Source organism: Haliotis rufescens, unplaced genomic scaffold, assembly GCF_023055435.1.
Source record: "Haliotis rufescens isolate VD_foot unplaced genomic scaffold, xgHalRufe1.0.p SCAF_28, whole genome shotgun sequence".
In the NCBI taxonomy this organism is placed as follows: domain Eukaryota; kingdom Metazoa; phylum Mollusca; class Gastropoda; order Lepetellida; family Haliotidae; genus Haliotis; species Haliotis rufescens.
Window position 1 is genome coordinate 4,265,069 of NW_025963979.1, and position 22,979 is coordinate 4,288,047.

The 22,979-nt window shown below is 38.9% G+C and overlaps 1 protein-coding gene and 1 long non-coding RNA gene across 2 annotated transcripts; both read right to left on the reverse strand.

Annotated features, from left to right (window-relative positions):
- Positions 1-8,039: 8,039 nt before the first annotated feature.
- On the reverse strand, positions 8,040-10,672 carry LOC124137266. Its single transcript, XM_046503503.2, has 4 exons — positions 10,377-10,672; positions 9,892-10,109; positions 9,490-9,755; positions 8,040-9,355 (listed from the first exon to the last, which is right to left on the reverse strand). The coding sequence occupies exons 1-4, from the start codon at positions 10,483-10,485 to the stop codon at positions 9,148-9,150; spliced, it is 801 nt and encodes a 266-aa protein (XP_046359459.2). The 5' UTR covers positions 10,486-10,672; the 3' UTR covers positions 8,040-9,147.
- Positions 10,673-13,206: 2,534 nt separating this feature from the next.
- LOC124140162 lies at positions 13,207-19,663 on the reverse strand. The gene is made up of 3 exons (XR_006861887.2): positions 19,448-19,663; positions 13,480-15,508; positions 13,207-13,384 (listed from the first exon to the last, which is right to left on the reverse strand). It is a non-coding gene; the product is annotated as an uncharacterized LOC124140162 (long non-coding RNA).
- Positions 19,664-22,979: the final 3,316 nt, after the last annotated feature.

Below are 22,979 nucleotides of genomic sequence, written 5' to 3' on the forward strand. Positions count from 1 at the left end.
CGTTTCAGCAGTTTAAATTAATTAATCATGAGTCTGAATGTAAAGGCAAATTGCACTATGCGAACATTAAAAGTGACAAGATCAATCGCCCATGTACATAGACATATCCCTTTCAACATTTCTATTTGTCTTCCATTTGTACTGATTTTACACATTAACTAATGGTATCAGCAGTGACGGAGTTGCCAAGGGTTACCCTACATTTTCATGGGTTACCATACGTAGTGTATGTTTGGTATTTGATTGTCTGCATCTACTGAGTCTTTTTCATATATACATACCAGTATTCACTGGTTGGAAATGCATTTTAGTGAATAGGTTCGCCATGGCATTGTACATAGTATAGACCAAGGTGATTACTATTTGTCTATGTGATTAAACATTCTGATGTGTTTAAAATGACAGAATAAAGACATTCTGATTTAGTAAGTGGGATGGATGCCTACAACACAGATATAGTTGTAATTAATGTAATTAAGCACATACAGGGTATGACGTTATAACATTATACTTCACCATGGCTCAACAAAAAACATGAAAACGTGCGTTAGATGATTCCTCTGATGAGGAACATGCTTTTCCAAACAATTCTTTAAATAGTTGGTCTCGTTGGTTTTGCTGCCGATGGTACACCATTGAGACTAAATCCTTTTGCCATTTCCAAGGCACTCTATGGAATTGCTGCAGATGTGCAAGATGTTGATTGCTCCTGGTTAAATGCAAAACTCAAAAACAGTCAAAAACCTTACAAGCTGCAAAACATTTCTATTTCTGCTGTTCTAGTTTCCCCATATAAAACATTAAATTCAAGCAAAGGGATCGTCAGAGCAAGGACGCGTTGTCTCTATGATGTGACAGAAATGAAATTGCAGATGAATTGAAAGATCAGGGTTTTACACACGTGGAACATTTTCACATACGAAAGAGAAGAGTCTATAAATCCCACACATCTCATTACATTTTCACAACCAATTCCTCCAAAATATATTAAAGCAGCATATATTGGTAAGCGTACAAACCCTGTTACAAATGCCAGCGGTTTCATGTGACAATCACAAGATATGATACCAATTTGGGGAAAATGACCACAAAACTGAGGAGACACACTAAAACTCCTAAATGTGCAAACTGCTCTGGGGACCATGTGGCTTCCTCGAAGTCCTGCCCAAAGTTTAAAATCCAGCATGTGATTGTTAAATTAAAACATGACAGGATCATCACCTGTCTGGAAGCTAAGGGTGTAATCATGGCTACTGTCTCTCCAACCACAGCTGTGTCCTCCTCGGCAGCTGTGACTCGCACACCTTCAAAATCCGTCACATCCGTTCAATGCCAGACATGCATTTTCAACAGCAAAATATTCCTTGTTACATCGAGTTCTTCTCAAACTTATACATCAGTATCAACAACTGTGTCGACACCATTAATGGCCAGCAGCACTGGAACCGGCACCATCTCCAAAACCACCCCCTGTTGTTAAAAATGCCAACAAAAATGTTGATTATTAAAAAAATTCAGATCATATCCCAAAGGGTCACCACGACCCTATACAGATATAGTATCGTGTTCAAATTCTGGAGGACATGGATGTCTGTCCTCATCTCCATGGGCGCAGCAGAAGTAAGTCGCCGCGAAATGGGAGAAGTATATCTCCTGTTCATCCACTTAGTTCAGTGGAATTGCAGAGGTCTCAGGACCAGTTTTAATGAGTTACATCTTTTAATACAATATTATTCGCCGTCGGCAATCTATCGCCAACTTTGATTTTCTCCTCCAGGTGTTAAAAGCTACTGGAGGATCCACTGTTTTGGTGAAGTAGGGAGCGATCAACAGCCCTGTTTCAATTCATACTCATCTTCCAGCTGTTGCAGTATGACTAACTCCACCCATAACCTTTACTCTGTCTTCTCTGTATATTTCTCCTTCCTGTGTGCTTCAGCGATCGGATATTCAATCCTTATCTTATCAGCTCTCTAAGTATTGCTTGATCATGGGTGATTTAAACAGCTATAATCCGTTATGGGGAAGTCATTGAAGATTGTGTTTCTGATAACAATATATGCATATTCAATGATTGATCACATACATATTATACATCCTGCTACAGGAACCTATTCTGCTTTAGGTCTGTCATTGACAGATTAAATTTTTAAACGACTTTACATGGTTAGTCCATGATGACTTGTGTAAAAGCGACCGTTTTCTTTCATTTCTTACAGCAAATAATCCATCTGATGTTCCACCCACATCACGGTTGAATTTTGCCGAAGCAAACTGGCCTTCATTTCAGGAACTCTGTAACGATAGGTTAACACTTGATACGAATGTTACCGATTCTATTCAACTGTTTTCGGATGTGCTGAAGGAAATTGCTTACCTTACAAAGTACTCTGCAAATCCACACTTTCGCAAACCATGGTTTGATAATGAGTGCAAACAGGCTAGGAAGTGCAGGGAAAAGAGAGGAGAAATATTACAACCGACATCTTACTGTACCTTATTGGAATAATGTTAAAATCACAAGCGCCAATTCATGCCGAGCCTTCAAACAAAATCAGCGCTAGTCTGGGAGGAATTATGTCTCTGTTCCTGCATACCAATATCTAAGGGGTGGAAACGTGATTGCAAAAATTTAAAGGCAAGGGATCAAAGTCGAGCATCAAAGTCGAGTGTCCGACATCGTAAGGAAGGTGATCATCTGTTAACAGATAGAACCGTGAAGATCCGGGGTAGAATAGGTCTTCAGCAACCCATGCTTGCCGTAAAAGGCGACTATGCTTGACGTAAAAGGCGACGAACGGGATCAGGCTCGCTGACTTGGTTGATGCATGTCATCGATCCCAATTGCATGGATCGATGCTCATGATGTCAATCACTGGATTGTCTGGTCCAGACACGATTATTTACAGACCGCCGTCATATAGCTGGAATATTGCTGAGCGCGGCGTTAAACAACAAACAAACCAACCAACTGTTAACAGATAAATTGGACATTGCAAATAAATTTGGCGAAACGTTGGCAAAACACTCTTCATCATCGAACTGTGTTCGTACGTTTCAAAAATATCAGAAACAACAGAAAAAGGGTTGATTTTACTTCTCCAAATGGAGGAAGATTATTTTTACGCTCCACGAGCTGAATACTTCCCTTGGCCAAGCTCGTGATACTGCAACGGGAGCTGTTAATATTCACTATCAGCTACTGAAGCATTTGCCTGATTCACGTTTTAAGACGATAGTAGACATAATTAATCTGATCTGGACATCAGGACATTTTCCTCTTTCATGGCGTAATGCAACAGTTGTTCTTATACCTAAACCTGGCAGGGACCATACAGATGCATCACATTATCGCCCAATATCACTAACCAGCTGTGTTTGCAAACCCATGGAACGAATAGTAAATAATCGAATTGAAAACCAACAATCTCACTAAGAATATTCAAATGTGATTTCCGTCAAAATAGAAGTACCCTTGACGACCTGAAACGTTTAGAATCCTTTGTTAAGAATGTCATTGTAAATAAACAGCATGCAGTATCAATCGTTTTTCGATTTAGAAAAAGCGTATGATACCCCATGGAAGCATGGTATTTTAAAAGATCTACATGGTCGACAATTTCAGGTTCGTGAGGGTTCCACCCTGTCTGACCATTATAATCAGGAGCAGAGTGTCCCACAAACAACATTTTATCTGTCACTCTGTTTAGTATAAAGATTGATAGTCTTTCCAAGGTTTTAAGTGACTCCATTGGCGGGTCCCTTTTTGTGGATGATTTTAATATTTCATGTCGTAGCACAAATATGCGTACGATCGAGAGACAGTTGCAGTTATGTCTCAACGAAATTCAAAACTGGTCTCTTGAAAATGGATTTAAGTTTTCAAAAACCAAGACTAATTGTAATCATTTTTGCAGGAAATACAGGCGAAATAAATTATAGATTCCATCAAGGTTGTGGGGGAGGCCATGTTGTATGGTTAATAAGCCTTGGCGCTTTCAAGTGTATCTACTGCCAATACTCGCTAGACCGTATGCGGTTCGTATTGTTACTGAATGATCAGATCGAAACTTAGTTTCGCTAGTAAGTAAGTAATTATGGGGCGATTTTGATCTTGTACTGACTTAATCTGGTGTTACTGGGCTAAACATATTGGCTAGGATGTCATACCCGTTTTGCTAGTGAGCCGTGAATGCCCAAAGTTCCTGGGATTGTCTAGTTTAGGTCCAGGACCATTTTTCATAATTGTGAGTCAAGTTATTTTTTAGGTCAAGTATATTTTTAATTGTTGTTGGTCTATATACTGTGTTGATCAAGTACCTGCATTTTGAAGAAGTCTCGAATTTCCTTGCTCAGGCGGAGCGACTTTAGTCTATACGACTAAGCTTTTAGTCTAGTCTTAATTTCCAAGAGACATATTTTTGGGATATGTAACGCACTGCTCATTTTCCCTGTCTAACCAAGCCGAGTCTATTCACTCATTAGAGTGGTGTTGAGTTAATTAACTAACACGTGTCAGTTGGTCACCGCCTGCTTAATTGGTTTTCAAATGCATCTTGTCGATTGTCTTGTCAGAGTGTTGACTTAGTCATCTTTTGTAATAGCTGTTATACAGTTGGTTAGCTGAACAGTTTTATATATCTGCATGGTTTATTAATTAGTGATCATTGTCAGTGTCAGTTGGGGTCTTGATCCTTTAGATTACCATTTTAAGTTACATTTAGCTGATAATAATAAAACTGTGACCTTTACCACGTTTTCTGTTATTACTTTATTCTTATTTAAAGATACCCCGATCTCTGTGACACAGCTCCGTAACCACAATGCCTGAACTAACATTTCTCAATGGCACAGTCTAAATTATTACCACCTCCATAGATAATGGCATTGAGTCAATGGCATGTCAACTAACACTGCCGTTTGCCTATATCAAGATCTGTAGGCAATATTGGTGTAGAGATTTTACAGTTGCTGCACATATTTTCACATTTCCGTCAGTCAATTCAGTTGATAGTAAATTGCTGGTGAAGGTCATGATCATGATATATGTAATACAAGCATTGTTTCCACAAAGCTTTGTATTTCGACAACAACAAAAACAGACATATACAAGTTTAAAGACCGTATTTTCGATCAGGTATGATATTATTTATAGCATTTGTGTATTTTCATGTCACATGTCGAAATCACAGCCCAGGTCATTCATCTATTTAAGGTTTACAATATGCTTCCATTAGGCTGTGCACACAAAAGACTCTCTTTTCTTCCCGGCGGCACGGGTGGCCAAGTCGTCCAAGGCGCCGCGATTCGCTGTACAGAGTTGCGTCCCTTGGGCACGCCAGAAATCTATGATTGTTGGTTCGAATCCTGGTTCGCCCCGATTATGTTTCTAGGTTTGTCAGCACCATACCCGTGCTCGTGGGTTTCACCGAATTGGTAAACGTCTGAGACCTGCATCACTTCGGGCTTTCCTCCCACATCAAGCTGACGCGCCGTGATATAACTGGAATACTGTCAAAAGCGGCTTTAACCCTAACTTACTCACTTACTCACTCTTTTCTTCCATTACCCTGCTTACGGTAAAATATATTTCCTAAACATGTTTTGTTAGAAGGCACTCCCTTCAACATTTGTTTCATCATAGTTGCAGTCATTGTTAAATCAACCGGGGTCCTAAAAGACTGTTAATACTGGATATGTGGATGTGTTATATACAGGTGGGTGTAATTATCCGCAGGATTTATTCTCATTCAACACGTTCTCCTTCAACATTACTTCTAATAAAATCACAAAATGTTTCATTGGTTTATTATTTTATTTAAGCACCATTGGGAACTACATGTGCAAAACAATACTTCAACTAGCGGACATCAGCGGCATATGTGAATAATATACCCTCCGGAACCATTATGAAACTCAATATTAAATGAACATTACAATATTTAACATGTAAATAACATATTGTAATATAAATTCACGTGTCCATTGTATTAAATCTTCCTCATCTACATGTACGAAAGATTACGCCAACTAGCGGTCATCAACGGCCTACGTGAATAATGTACCCTTGGGAACCATGATGAAATTCAATTTTAAATGAATTTTTCCCATATTTAACATGAAGTAAATAACATATAGCAACATTATTACATGTGTCCTTCCATTATATAAAATTATCTTCTTTAACTACATGTGCAATCAAAAACGTCAACAAGCGGTCATTAGCGGCACATGTGACTAATGTACCCTTGGGAACCATTATGATATTCTAAAGGAACATTGCCATATTTAACATGTAGTAAATAATATATATACTCTTCAAAAAAAAGAAACTTGACATACATGTAAAACCTCTTTTTGCCAAATATCTAAAATAATTACATTAAATGAGAACCAAATAAGTCAAACAGAAAGATGATGTGTCTATAATTCGCGAAAACACATGCAAAGCACATAAACGTAGCGTTTGGGGATCAATTTTTCAGCTTCATCCAAACGCAACCGCCTGTAAAAAAAACGTGCATCACAGGATCCTGCATTTAGGCATGCAGGCCCCCCTGCTAAATGAGTATAAAAATCCACATCAACGGCTGTTCATACATGTACAGTCCTTATAACGGCAGTAGAGGCGGTGACAGAATGCCAAGACTGAATGCAGCTTAACGGAACAACGCCATTGGGAGATTACAAGCTGGAGCAACTCAGCAAGAATTGGCTAGGCACTTTGACGTATCCAGACAGACAATATCCGCACTGTGGACCCAATACAACAACACCAACAGAGTTGACGACAGACCAAGGTCAGGAAGACCAAGGGTGACAACCCAAGCACAAGAACGATACATCCGGCTGAGACACCTCCGAGTGAGTGAGTGAGTTGGGTTTAACGCCGCCTTTAACAGTATTCCAGTTATATCGCGGCGTGTCAGCTTAATGTGGGAGGAAAGTCCGAAGTGATGCAGGTCCCAGACGTTTACCACTTCGGTGAAACCTACGAGCACGGGTATGGTGCTGACAAACCTAGAAACATAATCGGGGCGAACCGGGATTCGAACCCACAATCATAGGTTTCTGGCGTGCACAGCGAATCGCGGCGCCTTAGACGGCTGGGCCACCCGTGCCCCCGCGACACCTCCGAGACCGCACTACCACAGCCACGTCTCCAACCACACAGATCCCTGGGGTACGCAGGATATCAGATCAAACGGTACGCAACAGACTGAGGGAGGCTGGACTTTTTGCACGAAGACTGTTCGACGTCATGTATTGACCACACGTCATCTGGCAGACCGTCTGCTTTGGCGCCAACAGAGGGTTAGATGGGCACGTGCAAGGTGGAGAAATGAACTGTCTACTGATGAGTCCCGTTTCCTACTCACACGTGCTGATGGGCGCGCACGTGTCTACAGACGTCGGGGTGAACGTTACGCCCCCAACTGTGTGCAGCAGGTTGTCCAATTTGGCGGCGAGAGTGTCATGGTATGGTCCGGAATTCATCACGGTGGTAGGACGCCTCTCGTGCATGTGGCAGGTGCATTGACAGGTGTGCGTTACAGAGACTTGATCCTACAGCCTTACGTACTTCCTCACGTCAACGTTAATGGCGGACAGTTCCAGCAGGACAACGCTCGACCGCATATTTCACGTGTTTGTCAGGACTTCTTACACCACAACAACATCCAGACATTACCTTGGCCAGCCCGGTCACCAGATTTGTCCCCGATTGAGCATCTGTGGGACGAGTTGGGTCGACGCGTTCGCGGAAGGAATCCACCGCCCCAAACACTTCCGGCGCTTCTTGATGCACTTCAGCATGAATGGCAGCACATCCAACAGCGTGTTATTGACAACTTGATTGCATCCTATGGGTCGGTGTCAAGCGGTGATTGATGCACGTGTTGGGCACAACCGATACTGACATTTTCTGTACCCCTGTGACATTAACTGTATCGTGTACGTGTGTCTGTCTAGGTGACACGATTAATGTTTTGAACATTGTGTACATTGATCTTCAAACAGTGTTTCAATTATGGTTTCTGTGTCCTATTTTGAAACAATCGCATTATATTACATTTTGAAAGTCAGTGTCAAGTTTCTTTTTTTGAAGAGTATATATTAACATTATTACATGCGTCCATTATATTATATCTCCCTTAACTACAAATTGGTTGAAGCATGTCATCGATCCCAATTGCGTGGATCGATGCTAATGATGTCAATCACTCGATTGTCTGGTCCAGACTCGATTATTTTCAGACCACCGTCATATAACTGGAATATTGCTGAGTGCGGTGTAAAACAACAAACGAAACCAAAGCCGAAACCTTAACTACATGTACAACAAATAATGTCTTTGGATTTTCATTTTCATAGATTAAAAAATGAAAAGAAAAATAATTACCAAGAAATAAAACTGTTAAAATACTCAATAAGTACACCATGTCCGTGTGCATTAACAACTAATCGTGATTGTACACTAAACAATTATTCTGTCATACTGACCCTGAAACAAACATATCCGAAGGAGATTTATTACCGTTGGCAAGTCTAGATCATGGCAGAAATGAAGGGAGTCTCGGCTCCTTTTTGTTATATTTTATTACGATAATTAATACGAGAATTAATCTGTAAAATCTTTTCATTTCAGCCACAAGATGTAAGTCAAACTAAACAACATAGAGGTACCTAACGGCATTGAAGGGTTGGTTGTTATATGAAGTGTCATCGAGGTATGATTCTCATAAATAAGGCAGATGATTCACACTTAAAGAACACTTTTGTTGCGAAGAATGGACACACATGTATTAACGCACTGCATTACTATCATAATTAGGAAGAAGGATATACATGCGAACTATTGTGAAAATGGAACATACTGTCAACAAACACCCGTTCAAATTCAACCACTTAAATCCATAAGCAGTTAACACATTAGCCAGTGCGATTACAAGAGGCTAATGTTAACGTTCTGAAATAGACCATGCATATATGATGCACGCATCTCTCTATGATTATGAAATATATCATTGCTTGAAGTAGTTACCCTTATCACACGCATAATAGTAGTGCAACTGGGTCTGTCCTCGAACATTCATATAGCATGAAACCTTTCAAATTTTCGCGCACACATCATACATGATGACTATCTTAGAATTGTATTTTTTTCAAAAAGCACTCGACTGCAAGTATTATACAACTGATGCCAACGCTAACTGCACAAACAACAACGGCGGCTTTCAGATCTGTCAAAACGAATTGCGTGTTTCCACCTTCGTCATTGGTTTCAAGTTTCGCTTTGGGTTTAAATGTTTTCAGCATATTCTGGATTACTCCGTTTTCATACAGGGCTGTTAGTCTGAAATAACCACAAGTATTGATAAGGAGGCAAAACCCATTTATGTTTACAATCACAGCATATATTGTAATTCGTTTAATACATACATCGTACTTATCATACACACTATCGTAGGAAATTACGAACATACTTACTTGTTAGAAAATAGCTCAGCAAGCGGCGACTGAAGTGGAAAGGGATACCGTAGCATGACTGAGACAATGCTGTGTTTCATTCGCTCCACATTGGAGTTGTTTGCAGATATGGCATCAAATATAGTCTCGTACTCAATGAATGCATGCTGTCCCGAGAGTAGGAGGGCTGTGTGCCAGTGAAGTTCCTCCAGCGCCCCTTGATGAACTGGTCTTCTACTGTCTTTAATCTTTGTCCAAATCTTCTCAAGAACAGAATCGTTAGACGTCTAGAATAGAGATACTTGTGTCACTGATATACATAGTAAGCATTATTTTGAATAGTTATAGTTATGTTAATCCTTTTTAAACAACACTTTTATTCGGCCCAAATTGTTAAAATATTCGAAAATATTAATTTCGTACCTGAAGCATCTCTTCTAGATAAATCGACTTTGTCATCACAATATTAAATTCATTATTTTCGGCCAGCTCTTCGAGGTTTGAAAATGGAACATAATTCTTCTTCACAGCATTAAATGCAGTTTGATTCCCAGTGTAGACAGCAATTATAATCATGCATACAATACGCCAAGAACCCAGCAGTACACGTCCTGATGAAGCTGTAGGTAGATGAGGTGATCCTGACAATGAAAAATAAAAACATTATAAACATTAAAATATGAGCGATATTCTTATAACATTTCACATATAACCCCATAAATCTCCGTGTATTTTGTTAGTCTGGAATTCCGAGCAACTAGAACCCATGATAGTATAACATATACATGTTCGATGGCTAATGTTGTTCAGTTAAACGGGTATACCGCTGCAGCTACTTGACGTTTGCTATTGAACTGGATATGTCAGGTATTTATTCTTGTCTCCTTGCATCAACAACCTCTTATTACCTTGGTTTAGGGCAACAGCGACTGGAGTCTGTATCACATCCATTTTCCCAGGTGTGAATGTCGTGCTCTGTCTTTTCCAATATGCCAGTTCCAGACTTGTATACAACATTATAACCCATACAAATCCGACCAGACCCCATATATATACTTCCCACGAATAACAGTTTAATAATAACAGCCATTCACCAGTGTATACACTTTTTCTATATGCAACTTGGATATTATCTGCACCGATAATACTTGAAAATGACACAATACTTTTTCTTTCGTCTGTAGAGCCAAATGGAATCCCAATGAGATCGACCTCCTGAAAAAAAATAATCTTAGAATTGTACATATAGGAAAGAGTTCTGTTTATGAGAAAAATATATGATTAATAAAACCAACCAGTATTTACAGTACATGCAAAAACAGAAGCAGATCCATACCGACCATTTCCTGAGGCCCGAAAACTTTGCCGTCAGAAACATGTGACTTTATCAATTCAGGTGACAGTTCACCTCACCTATATGTCTGTGTATTTAGTTTTATGAATAAGATGCATTAAGGTAATGCATTGATTGGTAATTTTGATTGGTAAACTAGTATTTCATAATTAGTATACATGTATCTTGATATTCTACCAACTGTGCCGCTTGTATACCTTCTCTCTTAATTCTTAATTGATCTTATCATCATACACATGGTTGCCATCTGATCGCCACACAGTGTCGTCAGTTATGTGTATATTTTGTTTATATTGTGTTATATCATGGCAATTTGTAGAGGCATTAATTTGTAACGTCTCAAGTATTTTAAGTTGTAAGTTGGCTTAACACCTGTTTAACTGTAACTACTGCTCTGCATGTTTATGTTACATTAATGTATAAATATCAAGTATAAATATTATTTCTAGTGTATGCATCTGTGTGTTGATACCATGTGATTTGTTTTCTTATTTCATCTATTAGTCAGTGAGTGAGTTTGATTTTACGCCGCTTTTAGCAATATTCCAGCAATATCACGGCTTTTCATCTATTAGATATTTTCTTTGTATTTTTTATGCAAATTTGCAGAGTTAGCATATATAACTAGCAAGCATATGTGCATTGCACATCAAATAAAGATCCAGCTGACCAGTCACATCCGAGTAGGTTGTTCTGTGTTTTGTTGCCCTAACCGGAGCCTTGCCCGCTACTACATATCTAAAACGCAATCAATACCAATCATCGATACACAAATGAACTTTATCGCATTTTCCTGACCATATCAACATACCTATATAGAGGATTAATATCAGTTTGCGAAAAAGAAGAAAATCTTTATCAGAATCACAATTATTAATTTACATTTTATCTAAATAATTGTTTGATACATCAAAGCAACATGTGTTTGGTACGCATACTTTCTTGTATGCCGGTTATTGGTTAATCGTTTATTACGTTTGCGTTAAATGCCATAAATACAATTCTTGACGAAGGGTTAGCTTCATAATGGATCACTACGACTGCCAAGTTCAAATAATTCCGTCCTGTTTTCAATACAACTGTATAAACAAGGATACTTATTAACAAGGTACACCATGTCAACCCCATGAAACCAAAACTGTAAAGGTGTGACATGTGTCTGAATATTTCGATGTTACACAATTTGTAATACCAGTACATAGGTTGTGATTTCAGTGCGTTATTGTCTATAACAATGAATTCACAAATTGTGTCATAAAGTACACGCATACGTCACTGGCTGCCATCCCAAGCAATCCTGTCCAGCTGTTGTTGGCAGTCAAATATCCAAAAGATCCGTCACGCGGTTCCACAAAATGGTGGCTGCGTGAAACAAATATGTGGAAAATACAAGCATACTCTAAAGTACACCGACAGGCATCACACAACACCAGGTATCATCACTCTTTGATAGTGATTCGTAAACACATGCTCATGGTCGGTTTTCCTACAATCGACTCTTCTTTTAGCAGACATTTCTTATGAAAGGGTTTTGTCGTTTTTATTTAAGATCGGAACAAGCTTTAAATGTAAATTAAAATGGGATAAATGTATATATGTTACGAATAAATCTACGGCAAACATATATGTATCGGTGAAATAAACTGCCGGGCAAAAGAAAGTATACACCGATGTTTGATAGTAGCGAAATATGAAACAAACAAGAAATGGAACGTTATTCGATAGTGGTATATTTGATACGGGTTTCATAGTTGTGTTTTGGACCGTAAGGTTACAGTGTTTCGGTGACTGTTTTCAGCCTGTAACGTTTTGATAACGTTGTAATTTAAAGTCAAATCCAATTTATAAATGGATACTTTCGTTTGTCCGGTATTTTCTTTCATTTATCATTTTAGAAAAGATCCGACATATACCTAAAGTTTAGTGTGCGTCCCAACATGTTGAAGAGTTCACAGCACAATTGCCCATAAACAACTACTTCATCGCCATGGACAATACGGCAATATGGTATCCACTGACAAAACAAAACATATATTTATTCTGCATGTATGAGTGATATTTGTGGTTGAACTCTGTGGAACGTTATCAGTGTTTAAGCGTAGCACATGTCATATTCTACTACATTGATACAACAAATGGTTGTTGTCAATGTCAAGGCAATTTAGAGGATTTTAACAAAATAAATTAGTGACTTCCAGAATTGAATAGAAGAATCCTTCACGTGTCCGGGGAAAAGAATACACTCCATGGAATGTATGTAATTTTTGGTGAAGTTTATGACAAATACTGTACAGCTTGATCACGATTCAAATTTTATTCATATTCTGTGGGAAAATGGTAGACATATAGACACGTATTATTTAGTCAGATTACCTCAACAACACCAATCGTTAGGTTCCTTCCATTAAGCCCGTATCTAGTGTTGGGGAACATCCTGTCAAAACTGCATTCTACCCCCTCAGCAGGACACCGATCGTAAACCTTCTTTAAGTTCCGCCCTTTCGTATCCCACATTAAAGTCTTAATAGTGAAACAGGTCTTTGACGATGGTTCACGACATCCCTGTGAATACATAAGTAGCATAATGTAGCATCATTATACACATTGTTATCGAAGAGCAGTGTACCTTTGTATCTAACATTATCAAATATGCATACCTGACCAGGTTCTTCAGCGTGAACAACTGCCACATTGTCCAGTGTCGTCTCAGGAACCATTAAGGATGCATCGTGGTGCTTGCATATGAACATCCACTTTGAAAAGTGACGCAGTAGTGATCTTCTACCAAATTCCTTGTCTAGGTATGTCACCTAAAATAGGTCAGTTCTTAGTTTTATGTGAACATCCACGTATGGTGTTATCGCCATTGTCATCTCTATCCATATATTTATACTTAAATTTCATTTATCAAAGCCATGAAAATAAATACATAGGAGAGATTGGGCCACATTGAGACAACACTATGTTTTGTTCCATATCTTCTGTTGCAATGGGTACAGAAACAAAACAACACATCATATCACTAGAGCCTCTAACGACAAACATTGGAGCAAGAGAACTTTGCAACAACATTAGACAATCTTAGATATTATCAATTGAATTTTCTTTGTCACAGTCCACCCTTTGTCCAGGTGCATTAGAATACTTGTTTGGGCAGTTTAGGACAATCACTTATTGGACTGTAGGCAACAGAATGCAAGACTAGATTTTTTGTTACATTTGAGGATTTTAACTTTTCACCCCTATGAAATCAATCATATTTTGACAGACAAAAGATATCCCGTTTGTCGTAATGTCGAATCACCAATAACAACATATATACATATTTTTATTTCAAACCATGCCCTGTATCGTATTCAGTTCAGCGACCAAACTACATACACTGTCCTTGATATCAGATTAATGTTAACCCCCGATCTGGTAAATTCCGAAATAGTGTATGGCTACTTATACCAAACGTTTGGTTCATTGCCATGGGGTACATTCATGTCAGTGAAGACAAAGGTAATGGAATATGCTGTTGAGTATTTTTCAATATCTCCAAAACCTCAATATGCACCAGTTCACCACTAGACAGATCTTTTATCAAGTTTCATCAAGAAAAATTCTACACTTTGGGGTTCTGCTCCAGAAATGCGCACCACCCTTATTTTCAGTAAAGGTCTAACTTGTCGTCATAAAGAAATTTTAAAAAACCATTAAACAATAAACATCCCAAATTCTCAGAAGGCACAAGTTCATCATTAGACTGATCTGTATAGCACGTTTCATCAAGACATATTCAACGGTTTGGGGGTTCTGCGCTAGAAACGAGCACTTCCCTCATTTTCAATAAAGTCCGACATGTAGTCATGAAAGCAAATAAAAAAATTACAAATAGAAATCCAAAATCATCGAAAGGCACTAATTCACCACTTGACTGATCTGTATAGCAAGTTTCATCAAGACATATTCAACGGCGTAGGAGTTCTGCTCCGGAAAGAGAAAATGGACGGAGGGCACACGGGCGGACGGACATGCTGATCGCTGTAACACCCCGTTTTTCATGTCCCATTGTACGCTACACATACCCATGCATTCTTACAATTTCTGAATCAAATAACCATGTGGCGAGAAGAACATCCTCAATAATCATGTATTTTCACAAAAGTATTAAATCAAGTGAATGTGCACCTGTCTTTTCATAAAGGAGTTTAGAGTTGGATGTCTCAATTTTACATACAAGTGCAAAAAGCAAATTTTACTCACCAAGATTAAGATTTCTGTTTCTGCTTCAAACTTGGCAGGGAACATGTCACGACGCCTACGGGGAAGGGTCATGTGATTGCACTATCCCAATTGCAATACACAGGGTGTTCCAATGCAAAACAATATCCCAATTGCAATACACAGGGTGTTCCAATGTGCCCCGGTCTCCCCTACATAATGCATACGGAATCTCGGATAAGAATATTCACAGTACTAATTAGACACCATAAATACATACCTTATCTATTATCTGTTGAACACAGTCTGATTTGCATATAACGATGAAGTTAAACAAATCTCGAAAGCTATCCAGGTTATTTGTATTGATTGACGTCCTCATAATGCTTTCCAGGTGATTTGCACTATCATTTAGGTAAAACCTCATGGAAGTGAAGCCTCGGATACTGACAGCAGATGACAGGTGGTTGACATCTTCATCTATTTAACAAGGTATACAATATAGCTACCGCACATTGATGAACAGTAAATAAATTGAATAATAAGATTTTCAAAGGATTCAAAATAGTAACATGACATTGTAGCTGTATCTCGTTTGACTAAATATTATCACATTTTCTTCAACAATATAATATAAGCAACTTGATTATCTTTGATGAAATTGTCAACCAACTGGTTTGTATCTTAAGGACATCCATATGCCTCAGAGTCGAATTGATTATTGACCTATGTCGGAAATTAATACACATTAGAAAATACTTCTTTCGAAATTCTAAATGCCAGTTTAAAATAGTGGTATTTGCAAATGTAATGTACGAAAGGCCGAGTTGTTTTCCAGTTTAAAATTGCTAAACATTTGAAATGACACTCTAATTATCATCATCAATATTTTTCATATTGTATTTGATCGTAAAAATTGATTTCTGTATAATTTGTGAAAATGGTCTGTGAAAGTGATACAAACCCTAATTGATGTAAACATCAACCTAGAAATTACGTACGTCAAATTTGACGTAACATCGTGTTTACAGCATTCGTGATGACAAGACTTAGTGGCACATATTTAATGAACTTTGACACATACATTATACAGCTTAACCATATCAGAAGGAAACGACAAGGATCATATAGAAGACGCGTGAGGTCTCTAACGCTTTTAGTCAAATTCATGATTTCACGAACACATACAGACAGAAACGGTAAACAATCTCTTTGGCAGAGGATAATGAACAACTTCCAATTAGACAATTGATTCATTACTCCAGTGTCCAGTGCCCGATCCCTGATGAATGATAAGTGTTAGATTTTAACAATGGCCACTATTCTTAAACATATTTTATTGTCCAAAAAGACAAAGGGATTGGGCACAAGTGCAGCACTTATTACCGCCTTCTCCATATTATGTTATACATAATATTGCATAATGAAAATGAACAATTTACAGTTGAAGCTTCACACTGATGGTTGAAGCAGGGCATTTCTGCAATATTTTGATGAAACAAAACATTTTATACATGTGTTTGCACATTGGATACACTTAGATTACCAGACGATACCGTTTTTATTACAAGCTTTCGCTCGTTTTATACGTTTGGAATCACTAGATGTAAAAGAAACGGTATCCAACGGAGACGCGTGTAGTAATACATTCGATCATAGAATATTCTCTAAAAGGTGACACCTGGAAATAAAGTGCGCAGCTTTCTCCAATATCGGTCATAGGAAACGGTAAGATGCCGATTCTAAAATGGTGTTCATAATACACTGAACCGCAAAAGAAACGTCACCATGGGTAGATAAATGAGAAACTGTATTTGTCCAAACACTGTAAACATACTTTGAGACATATTAAAAAGATGAAATTTTTCAAACCTGATCATCAAGGTTGAAATTAAAGTGTCAAATGTTCTTAAAGTGAAACACAACAATAGTCTCTGAGAAAATAGCACCACAAGTCAGTATCTCGTGTGTCCGCCATGTGCATTGATGACTGCCGTGCAACGTCAATACATGGAATGGATGAGGCGGTTGATGAAGGCCATAGGCACTTGAGCTCCCTGAGGAACGCCTGACGCAGTTCAGCTGTAGTTGTCTGCCTTGGTCGGACGTCATTTAGCCGTCTTTGAATCTCGTCCCATAGTTGCTCAGTTGGATTTAAATCGTGACTGAGGGCAGGCCACTGTATGGTTCTGATGCCATTCTGCTGGAGGAAGTCTCTTGTTCCTCTCACAGTTTTGGCACGGGCGTTATCATGCTGAAACTCGTGGTTGCGGGCAAATGAGGTATGGCGTGTGGTCTCAAGACTTGATCAATGTACCGAGCCGCTGTGACACCATTGCCTCTTTCTGGACCGATGTTCTGGACGACTACAGGGCCAATCCTCTGTGCAAGACCAATTCCACACCACCATATGCTGCTCGGACAACCCCACAAGTCTCTCTCAACAACACAAGCATCCGAATAGCGCTCCCCACGGCGTCGCCAGACTCTCTCTCTCTCTCTCTCTCTCTCTCTCTCTGCCATCTGATGTTGAGATACAGTGACAGCTCTCATCTGAGAAGAGGACTCTTCTCAACTGTTGGTGGCGCAAATGCCCACTGAGGACGGTCCCGGCGATGACGTGGTGTCAGAATGAGTCCTCGGTGTGGCCTGTGACAGTGGAGGTGTCTGCTCGTCAATCGTCGACGCACGGTGTCCGCACTAATGTGTCGCTGGTGTCCCCGTGATCCGTCGAGCAGATACCGCAGCAGTAACAAAGCGATCTTGAAGATGCTGTCGCACAATCTGACGATCCTGACGTCGGGTGGTGACCCTTGGTCTTCCACTACGTGGTCAGACATCTGTAGTGTTGGTGGTCTGGTACCGTTGCTGCAACCTGTATATTGTCCTTACGTGGACTTGAAATGCATTGGCTATTTGCCGGGCGGTTTGTCCAGTTTGCAATCGTCCAAGGGCTTGGTGTTGCTGATTTCTTGTCAGTCTTGGCATGTGGCAGCAATTCAACGACGAATGGATGTTATCTGATCTGGGTTGATTTTTATAGGACAAGAAATGGAGGAACGCATGTGCATTTCAATTTACACGGAACTCACGTGTATCGGGTTACCATGGCCGTTGCCGTGATGCGTTTGGGCGATCGGTTTTATTGTCATCTGCTTTTGGGTTTTTATCATCAAATTTCATTTTTCCAGCCAAGGTAATGTTAAATTTTAGAAACTTTGACAAAAATTACCCAGATATTTAAATGACAACTTTTCATGCAATGTTACTTGGGATGACGTTTCCTTTGCGGTTCAGTATAGCATTTATATACACAGACATCACCTAGGTAAGAACATTTGCGTTCAACGGAAACTCTAGCTTCAAACTCGTTTCAGTGTAGGTGAGCCGTGAGGGGAACCCGCGAGACGGTAGACTCATTGAGTCATTTCATGGTGGCTGTGTGATTTCATACGAGCATATGGTTCATTGCTTATGAAATTGGTTGTAATTACCATTGAACTACAAGATCTGTTCATTTTCGGAGCACGAATAATTCACAACACTAGATTGCACCTGTTGACATTAGGACGACATTTCTAATGACTGTCCACTTGGTCCAAGAAACGCTACACACATTTTCAACACGAAGTTCAAGGTCGTTAGTAGACGCGGTAATAATCTCTCGACACAATGTTTTGTTTATTAATGATAGTCTGAACCTTAATAATTCCACGATACGTGCACTACTACAATGCAAAGTGATAGTCAGACTACTATTACTATGTCAAACAAATTTGTTCGCGAGTCCTGCGATGGGCAATTGCTAAAACTCACGGACTGCGTTGGCAGTTTTGAGATGCATGTGGAGTGTGTCTGTGCATCTATGGTGTTTTGTGAAAACTAGTATTGTCGATCGGGAGTAGATTATCTGTCTAGGAGTAGTGTAGATGTTGCGGAGCACAGTTGCACAGTGCTACCGACGTTCAGCTGATGTGAAAAATAGTCCAGTTTGCACGTGATGATATTAAACACTGTGTAATAAATCTGCATTGTCATTAAACGGGGATCTCTTCACGGGTGAGTCATTAAGGAACCAGGTGAAATGCTAATTACTTTCTATCTCTATTATGGATATGCAAAGGACTATTGTGTAGATTTTATCATGTCATGAATTATAATCGACGAGAACAACTATTTGTTTATCATGTGTATTAATATTAACAAATTCAGATTTGACATAGACATGTAAGGCCTTCTCAGCTTCTCCTAAATTGTGAATCGAGTATGACAAAGGAAACATTGTCTTCACAACAGACAACAACGTCAATATCTCTATAAATAATTACCTAAATTACCGTATGTAAAGTGACGTCCCTAGACATATATAGAATATTACGAAACATCAACAGTCTTTTATAAAAAAATAAAAAAACTGACCTAAGATGTCTTCAAAAAGAAGAAAAATATTCGAGGTGTCTGTCAAATCCATTGAACGCAGCAATGCTTGATGTATTTCCATTTGAGGAGCACACCCCGACTGGGCAAGTTGCACTAAAACACATTCAAATTGGACAGACTCTGAGACGTAGTTCAAAAGCAATGAATGATACATATAAGTATTTTGAATAACGGCTGTTTTGTAATTACAACATAATCATTTTATTATCCTTTGAATGTAAGATTAATGATACCATGGAAAAAGACTCGATGTGTTCTTCTATAACGAATATACACGCCATTGTGTAAGTTATTGACGTTATACTACAATCAGGGCGCCGTTGCACAAAGTACTAAGACGATCGTAACTCCCATACTTTAACATAGACTTAGGGCGGGGCCCGGGTTACTGAACAAGAAGCGGTATACCAAGGATTGCTGTGAAGCATCTGTCTAATAAAGTAAGGTAGGCTATACTTTAAATATGTTGAAGGCATACTTACATTTAGTGAATATATCAAGGATTATGGGAAGAAAAATGACAACGATACTCATCTTGCTGCAACAAGCAGGGAGTCAAGGAGATGCAGACAGCAGGAGTAACCAGGATAAAGAACAGCCTGCATGAAAGGCGTTTTCCATTTATTCACACATACAACTTACTTTCCATCGGTGAATGTCTGGAGGCTTAATGATAATCAATACACATGTATTTGGAAATCTTATCAGACACAAATGAATTGTCAATGTTTAAACGGTTAAAAGTATGTAAATTCATTCTGTTTGGAAATTAGTTAGGTTTCCGTTCGTTCAATCGATCACAAGAGGATGGAGCATACAATGTTAATGAGCGTTCAATAAAACCTTACGAACTGTATTAGTTCGAAAAACAAATTACATCTGAGAATAAGTACTTAGATTCCTGTACAAATAAAAACGACAAAGCTCTGCTAAAAGCTCGGTCTGTCTTTATGAATCACTATCCAATATTGAAGACAGTAGGTTTTCGCGAAATGATCCCACCGGTGGCTCCCATCACAAACACATGCAAAATCAAGCCAATTCATCACCTGAAAAGCACGAGATCATATGGTATAAGTCCAAAGAGGGAATTGCTACAGACACCATTTCTATCACTGATACGTCAAATTTGGAAATATCCTTCACATGTCTACCATACTACTTTTTGAAAGCTTCACATAGGCCTTGATCAAACAACTCTTTGAAATATTCGCAGAAAGAACATGCTCGATTGTACGGTGTTTTTGTACAAATATCTAACGTGGCACGAGAGTTCCAGTCGCGTAAGCCGCCGCAAATGCGTGCTAGCAACCTATGATCGAAGGTTCGGATCCCGGTTCGCCCTGATTATATTTCTAGGTTTGTCAGCACCATACCCGTATGAGTTTCACCACGAGATTATTTCAAAGATCTGCAATACTTCCGTCTTTCCTCCAACATCAGGCTGCCACGCCGTAATGTTTAAAGGCGTCCCACTCACTCACTAAACGTATGTCTGAAATTCAAGTTAAGTGCTTACACATTAATACCTGATAAAGCGTTCGTAAAATGTAGTTCTGAACAGACGATGTCGTGAAATGAATGGGCGATCGTTTTGCCAAAAGGGTGATAACTCTCCTATTGCAATGATATAAGCGACGTTGCAACCTGTTGCTTGCTGGATGGTTCCAGGCTCAATGTGAACTGCGACAAATTGTGACATAGAGAGACGTAGACATGCTAAAACGGTACCCTTTTGCATCTGAATTCGGAAACGATCGTTTACAACTGAATATCTTGAACTAGCTAATGTGTTCTAATGATTGTTAGTTTAGAATAACAACATTTGTTCAGTCTTCAACTAAAACACGAATTGACACGATGGAAGATAACTGGGGGAAACGCCATTCTGTCAGTCTAGAGCAACGTCGCATCGATAATCCACCCTTACTTTATTTATCAGCCTTTGTTCTATTTCCTACGAAAAGGCCTTAACCTTTGCCGCATTCATCCTTTTACCACGGATCTATAATTACTATAAATCCGTGCCGACGAGAAAAACTATTTTTATTTTCGTTCCTGTTACATCAACATTTCCTCTCAAATCTGATTTCATTTCTTTGAAATCTGACAATATTTTAGAAATATACCAAATGCAAATCTACCATGAATTATCTATGTGATTGGGAACTTGAAAATTCAGTCCAGAATGTCTAAACATAAGAGGCTCATGATGCAAATAAAAATTAGCTTTATCTATTGTAATCGTCTGATCCTTGCCATAGCAAACTGGATGTACATCAAATTGTTTGAAGTTACAACACTTTTCATACAATTATCATTACAGAGATTGAAAATAAGTATACATATATTGTTGTTAATTTATAAGATGAAAATATGTAGTTGGTAACGTATTCAAACCACAAATAGGCTCTTCTGTGTCTGAAAAAAATAAATTCTTCTAATGTTCAAAATGACAAAATTGGTACAGTAATATCTCACTTATCTTAATTGAGATGTAATCTTTGCAGCAACTGAAAACAAACGGCTACCGTTCACCCATACCATCTTTTTTAAACACCATGCACCAACACTGACACAAAATGGATTTCAGTGATTTCCGTCTGTGTTATTTTGAACCTTGTATTATGATGGGTAGTTGACGCACAATTTGTCAGTGCCTGTTTCTAGAATAGTTTCTTGAACATTGTTTTCTCACCTCTCTCGGTTTTATTCCCAGTAAAATGAATATACTAAAAACGAACATATATGTTGAAACAATTTGAAGCTCGTAAACAAATTAAAAAAGCATGTAAAGTTATAGATTCATTGGTCAAGCATCTTCTGAGGAGAAATATACTTTCAAAGAAAAGCACAGTGGTGACGATAATATTATCGCTTCTGCTCATCGTGCTCAGAACGACTACCCTTACGTACAAAATCTTTTGTACAAACTCATTTGACAGTTCAACAATAATAACAAAAACGTGAGTGGCCTCCCCCTGGAGAACTCGCTGACTGAAGAGGAAACGTACGATTCAGATGTAAACAGTGACGCCAGCAATATCCTTTCCGATTGGCTAATCAGTCAATGAAGCTGAGGATAAGTCAGCATCACTGAAATATACTAGTATTGACAGTTGACCATGACAGGCATTTCATTAACGTGGGACGTACAGCTGGTTGAATCTTATGCTCTCGTGATTGCTTCCTCAAGTCCTTACACTAATCGGACATAATCCGGGGATGCTGCGGGCTGTCAAAGTTTAATTCGCAAGTAAACAAGACGGATATGATTAATCCACCGACGTGACGATACTCGTGGACGTGTTCGGTTAATGGTGTTGCCAGCCTGTTGACAACCAAAACCATTAAGCATCAAGAATTACAATTGGTCACAACCGCACATTTCAAACAGGCGTGATATTTATGAGGTTTGGCCGTCAACAAAGTTGCTTTTCACCGTTAACACACTTCAGTCATTTAGCCTGTAAATTGACGTGTACTGTGAATATATGTGACGAATTTCTTT

Excerpts from the sequence above, each read along its gene's own strand:
- LOC124137266 (XM_046503503.2), bottom strand. The coding sequence starts at position 10,485 with ATGTTGTATACAAGTCTGGAACTGGCATATTGGAAAAGACAGAGCACG. Across the intron at positions 10,110-10,376 it reads CGCTGTTGCCCTAAACCAAG|GATCACCTCATCTACCTACA; the intron begins GTAATAAGAGGT and ends TTTCATTGTCAG. Across the intron at positions 9,756-9,891 it reads ATCTAGAAGAGATGCTTCAG|ACGTCTAACGATTCTGTTCT; the intron begins GTACGAAATTAA and ends TCTCTATTCTAG.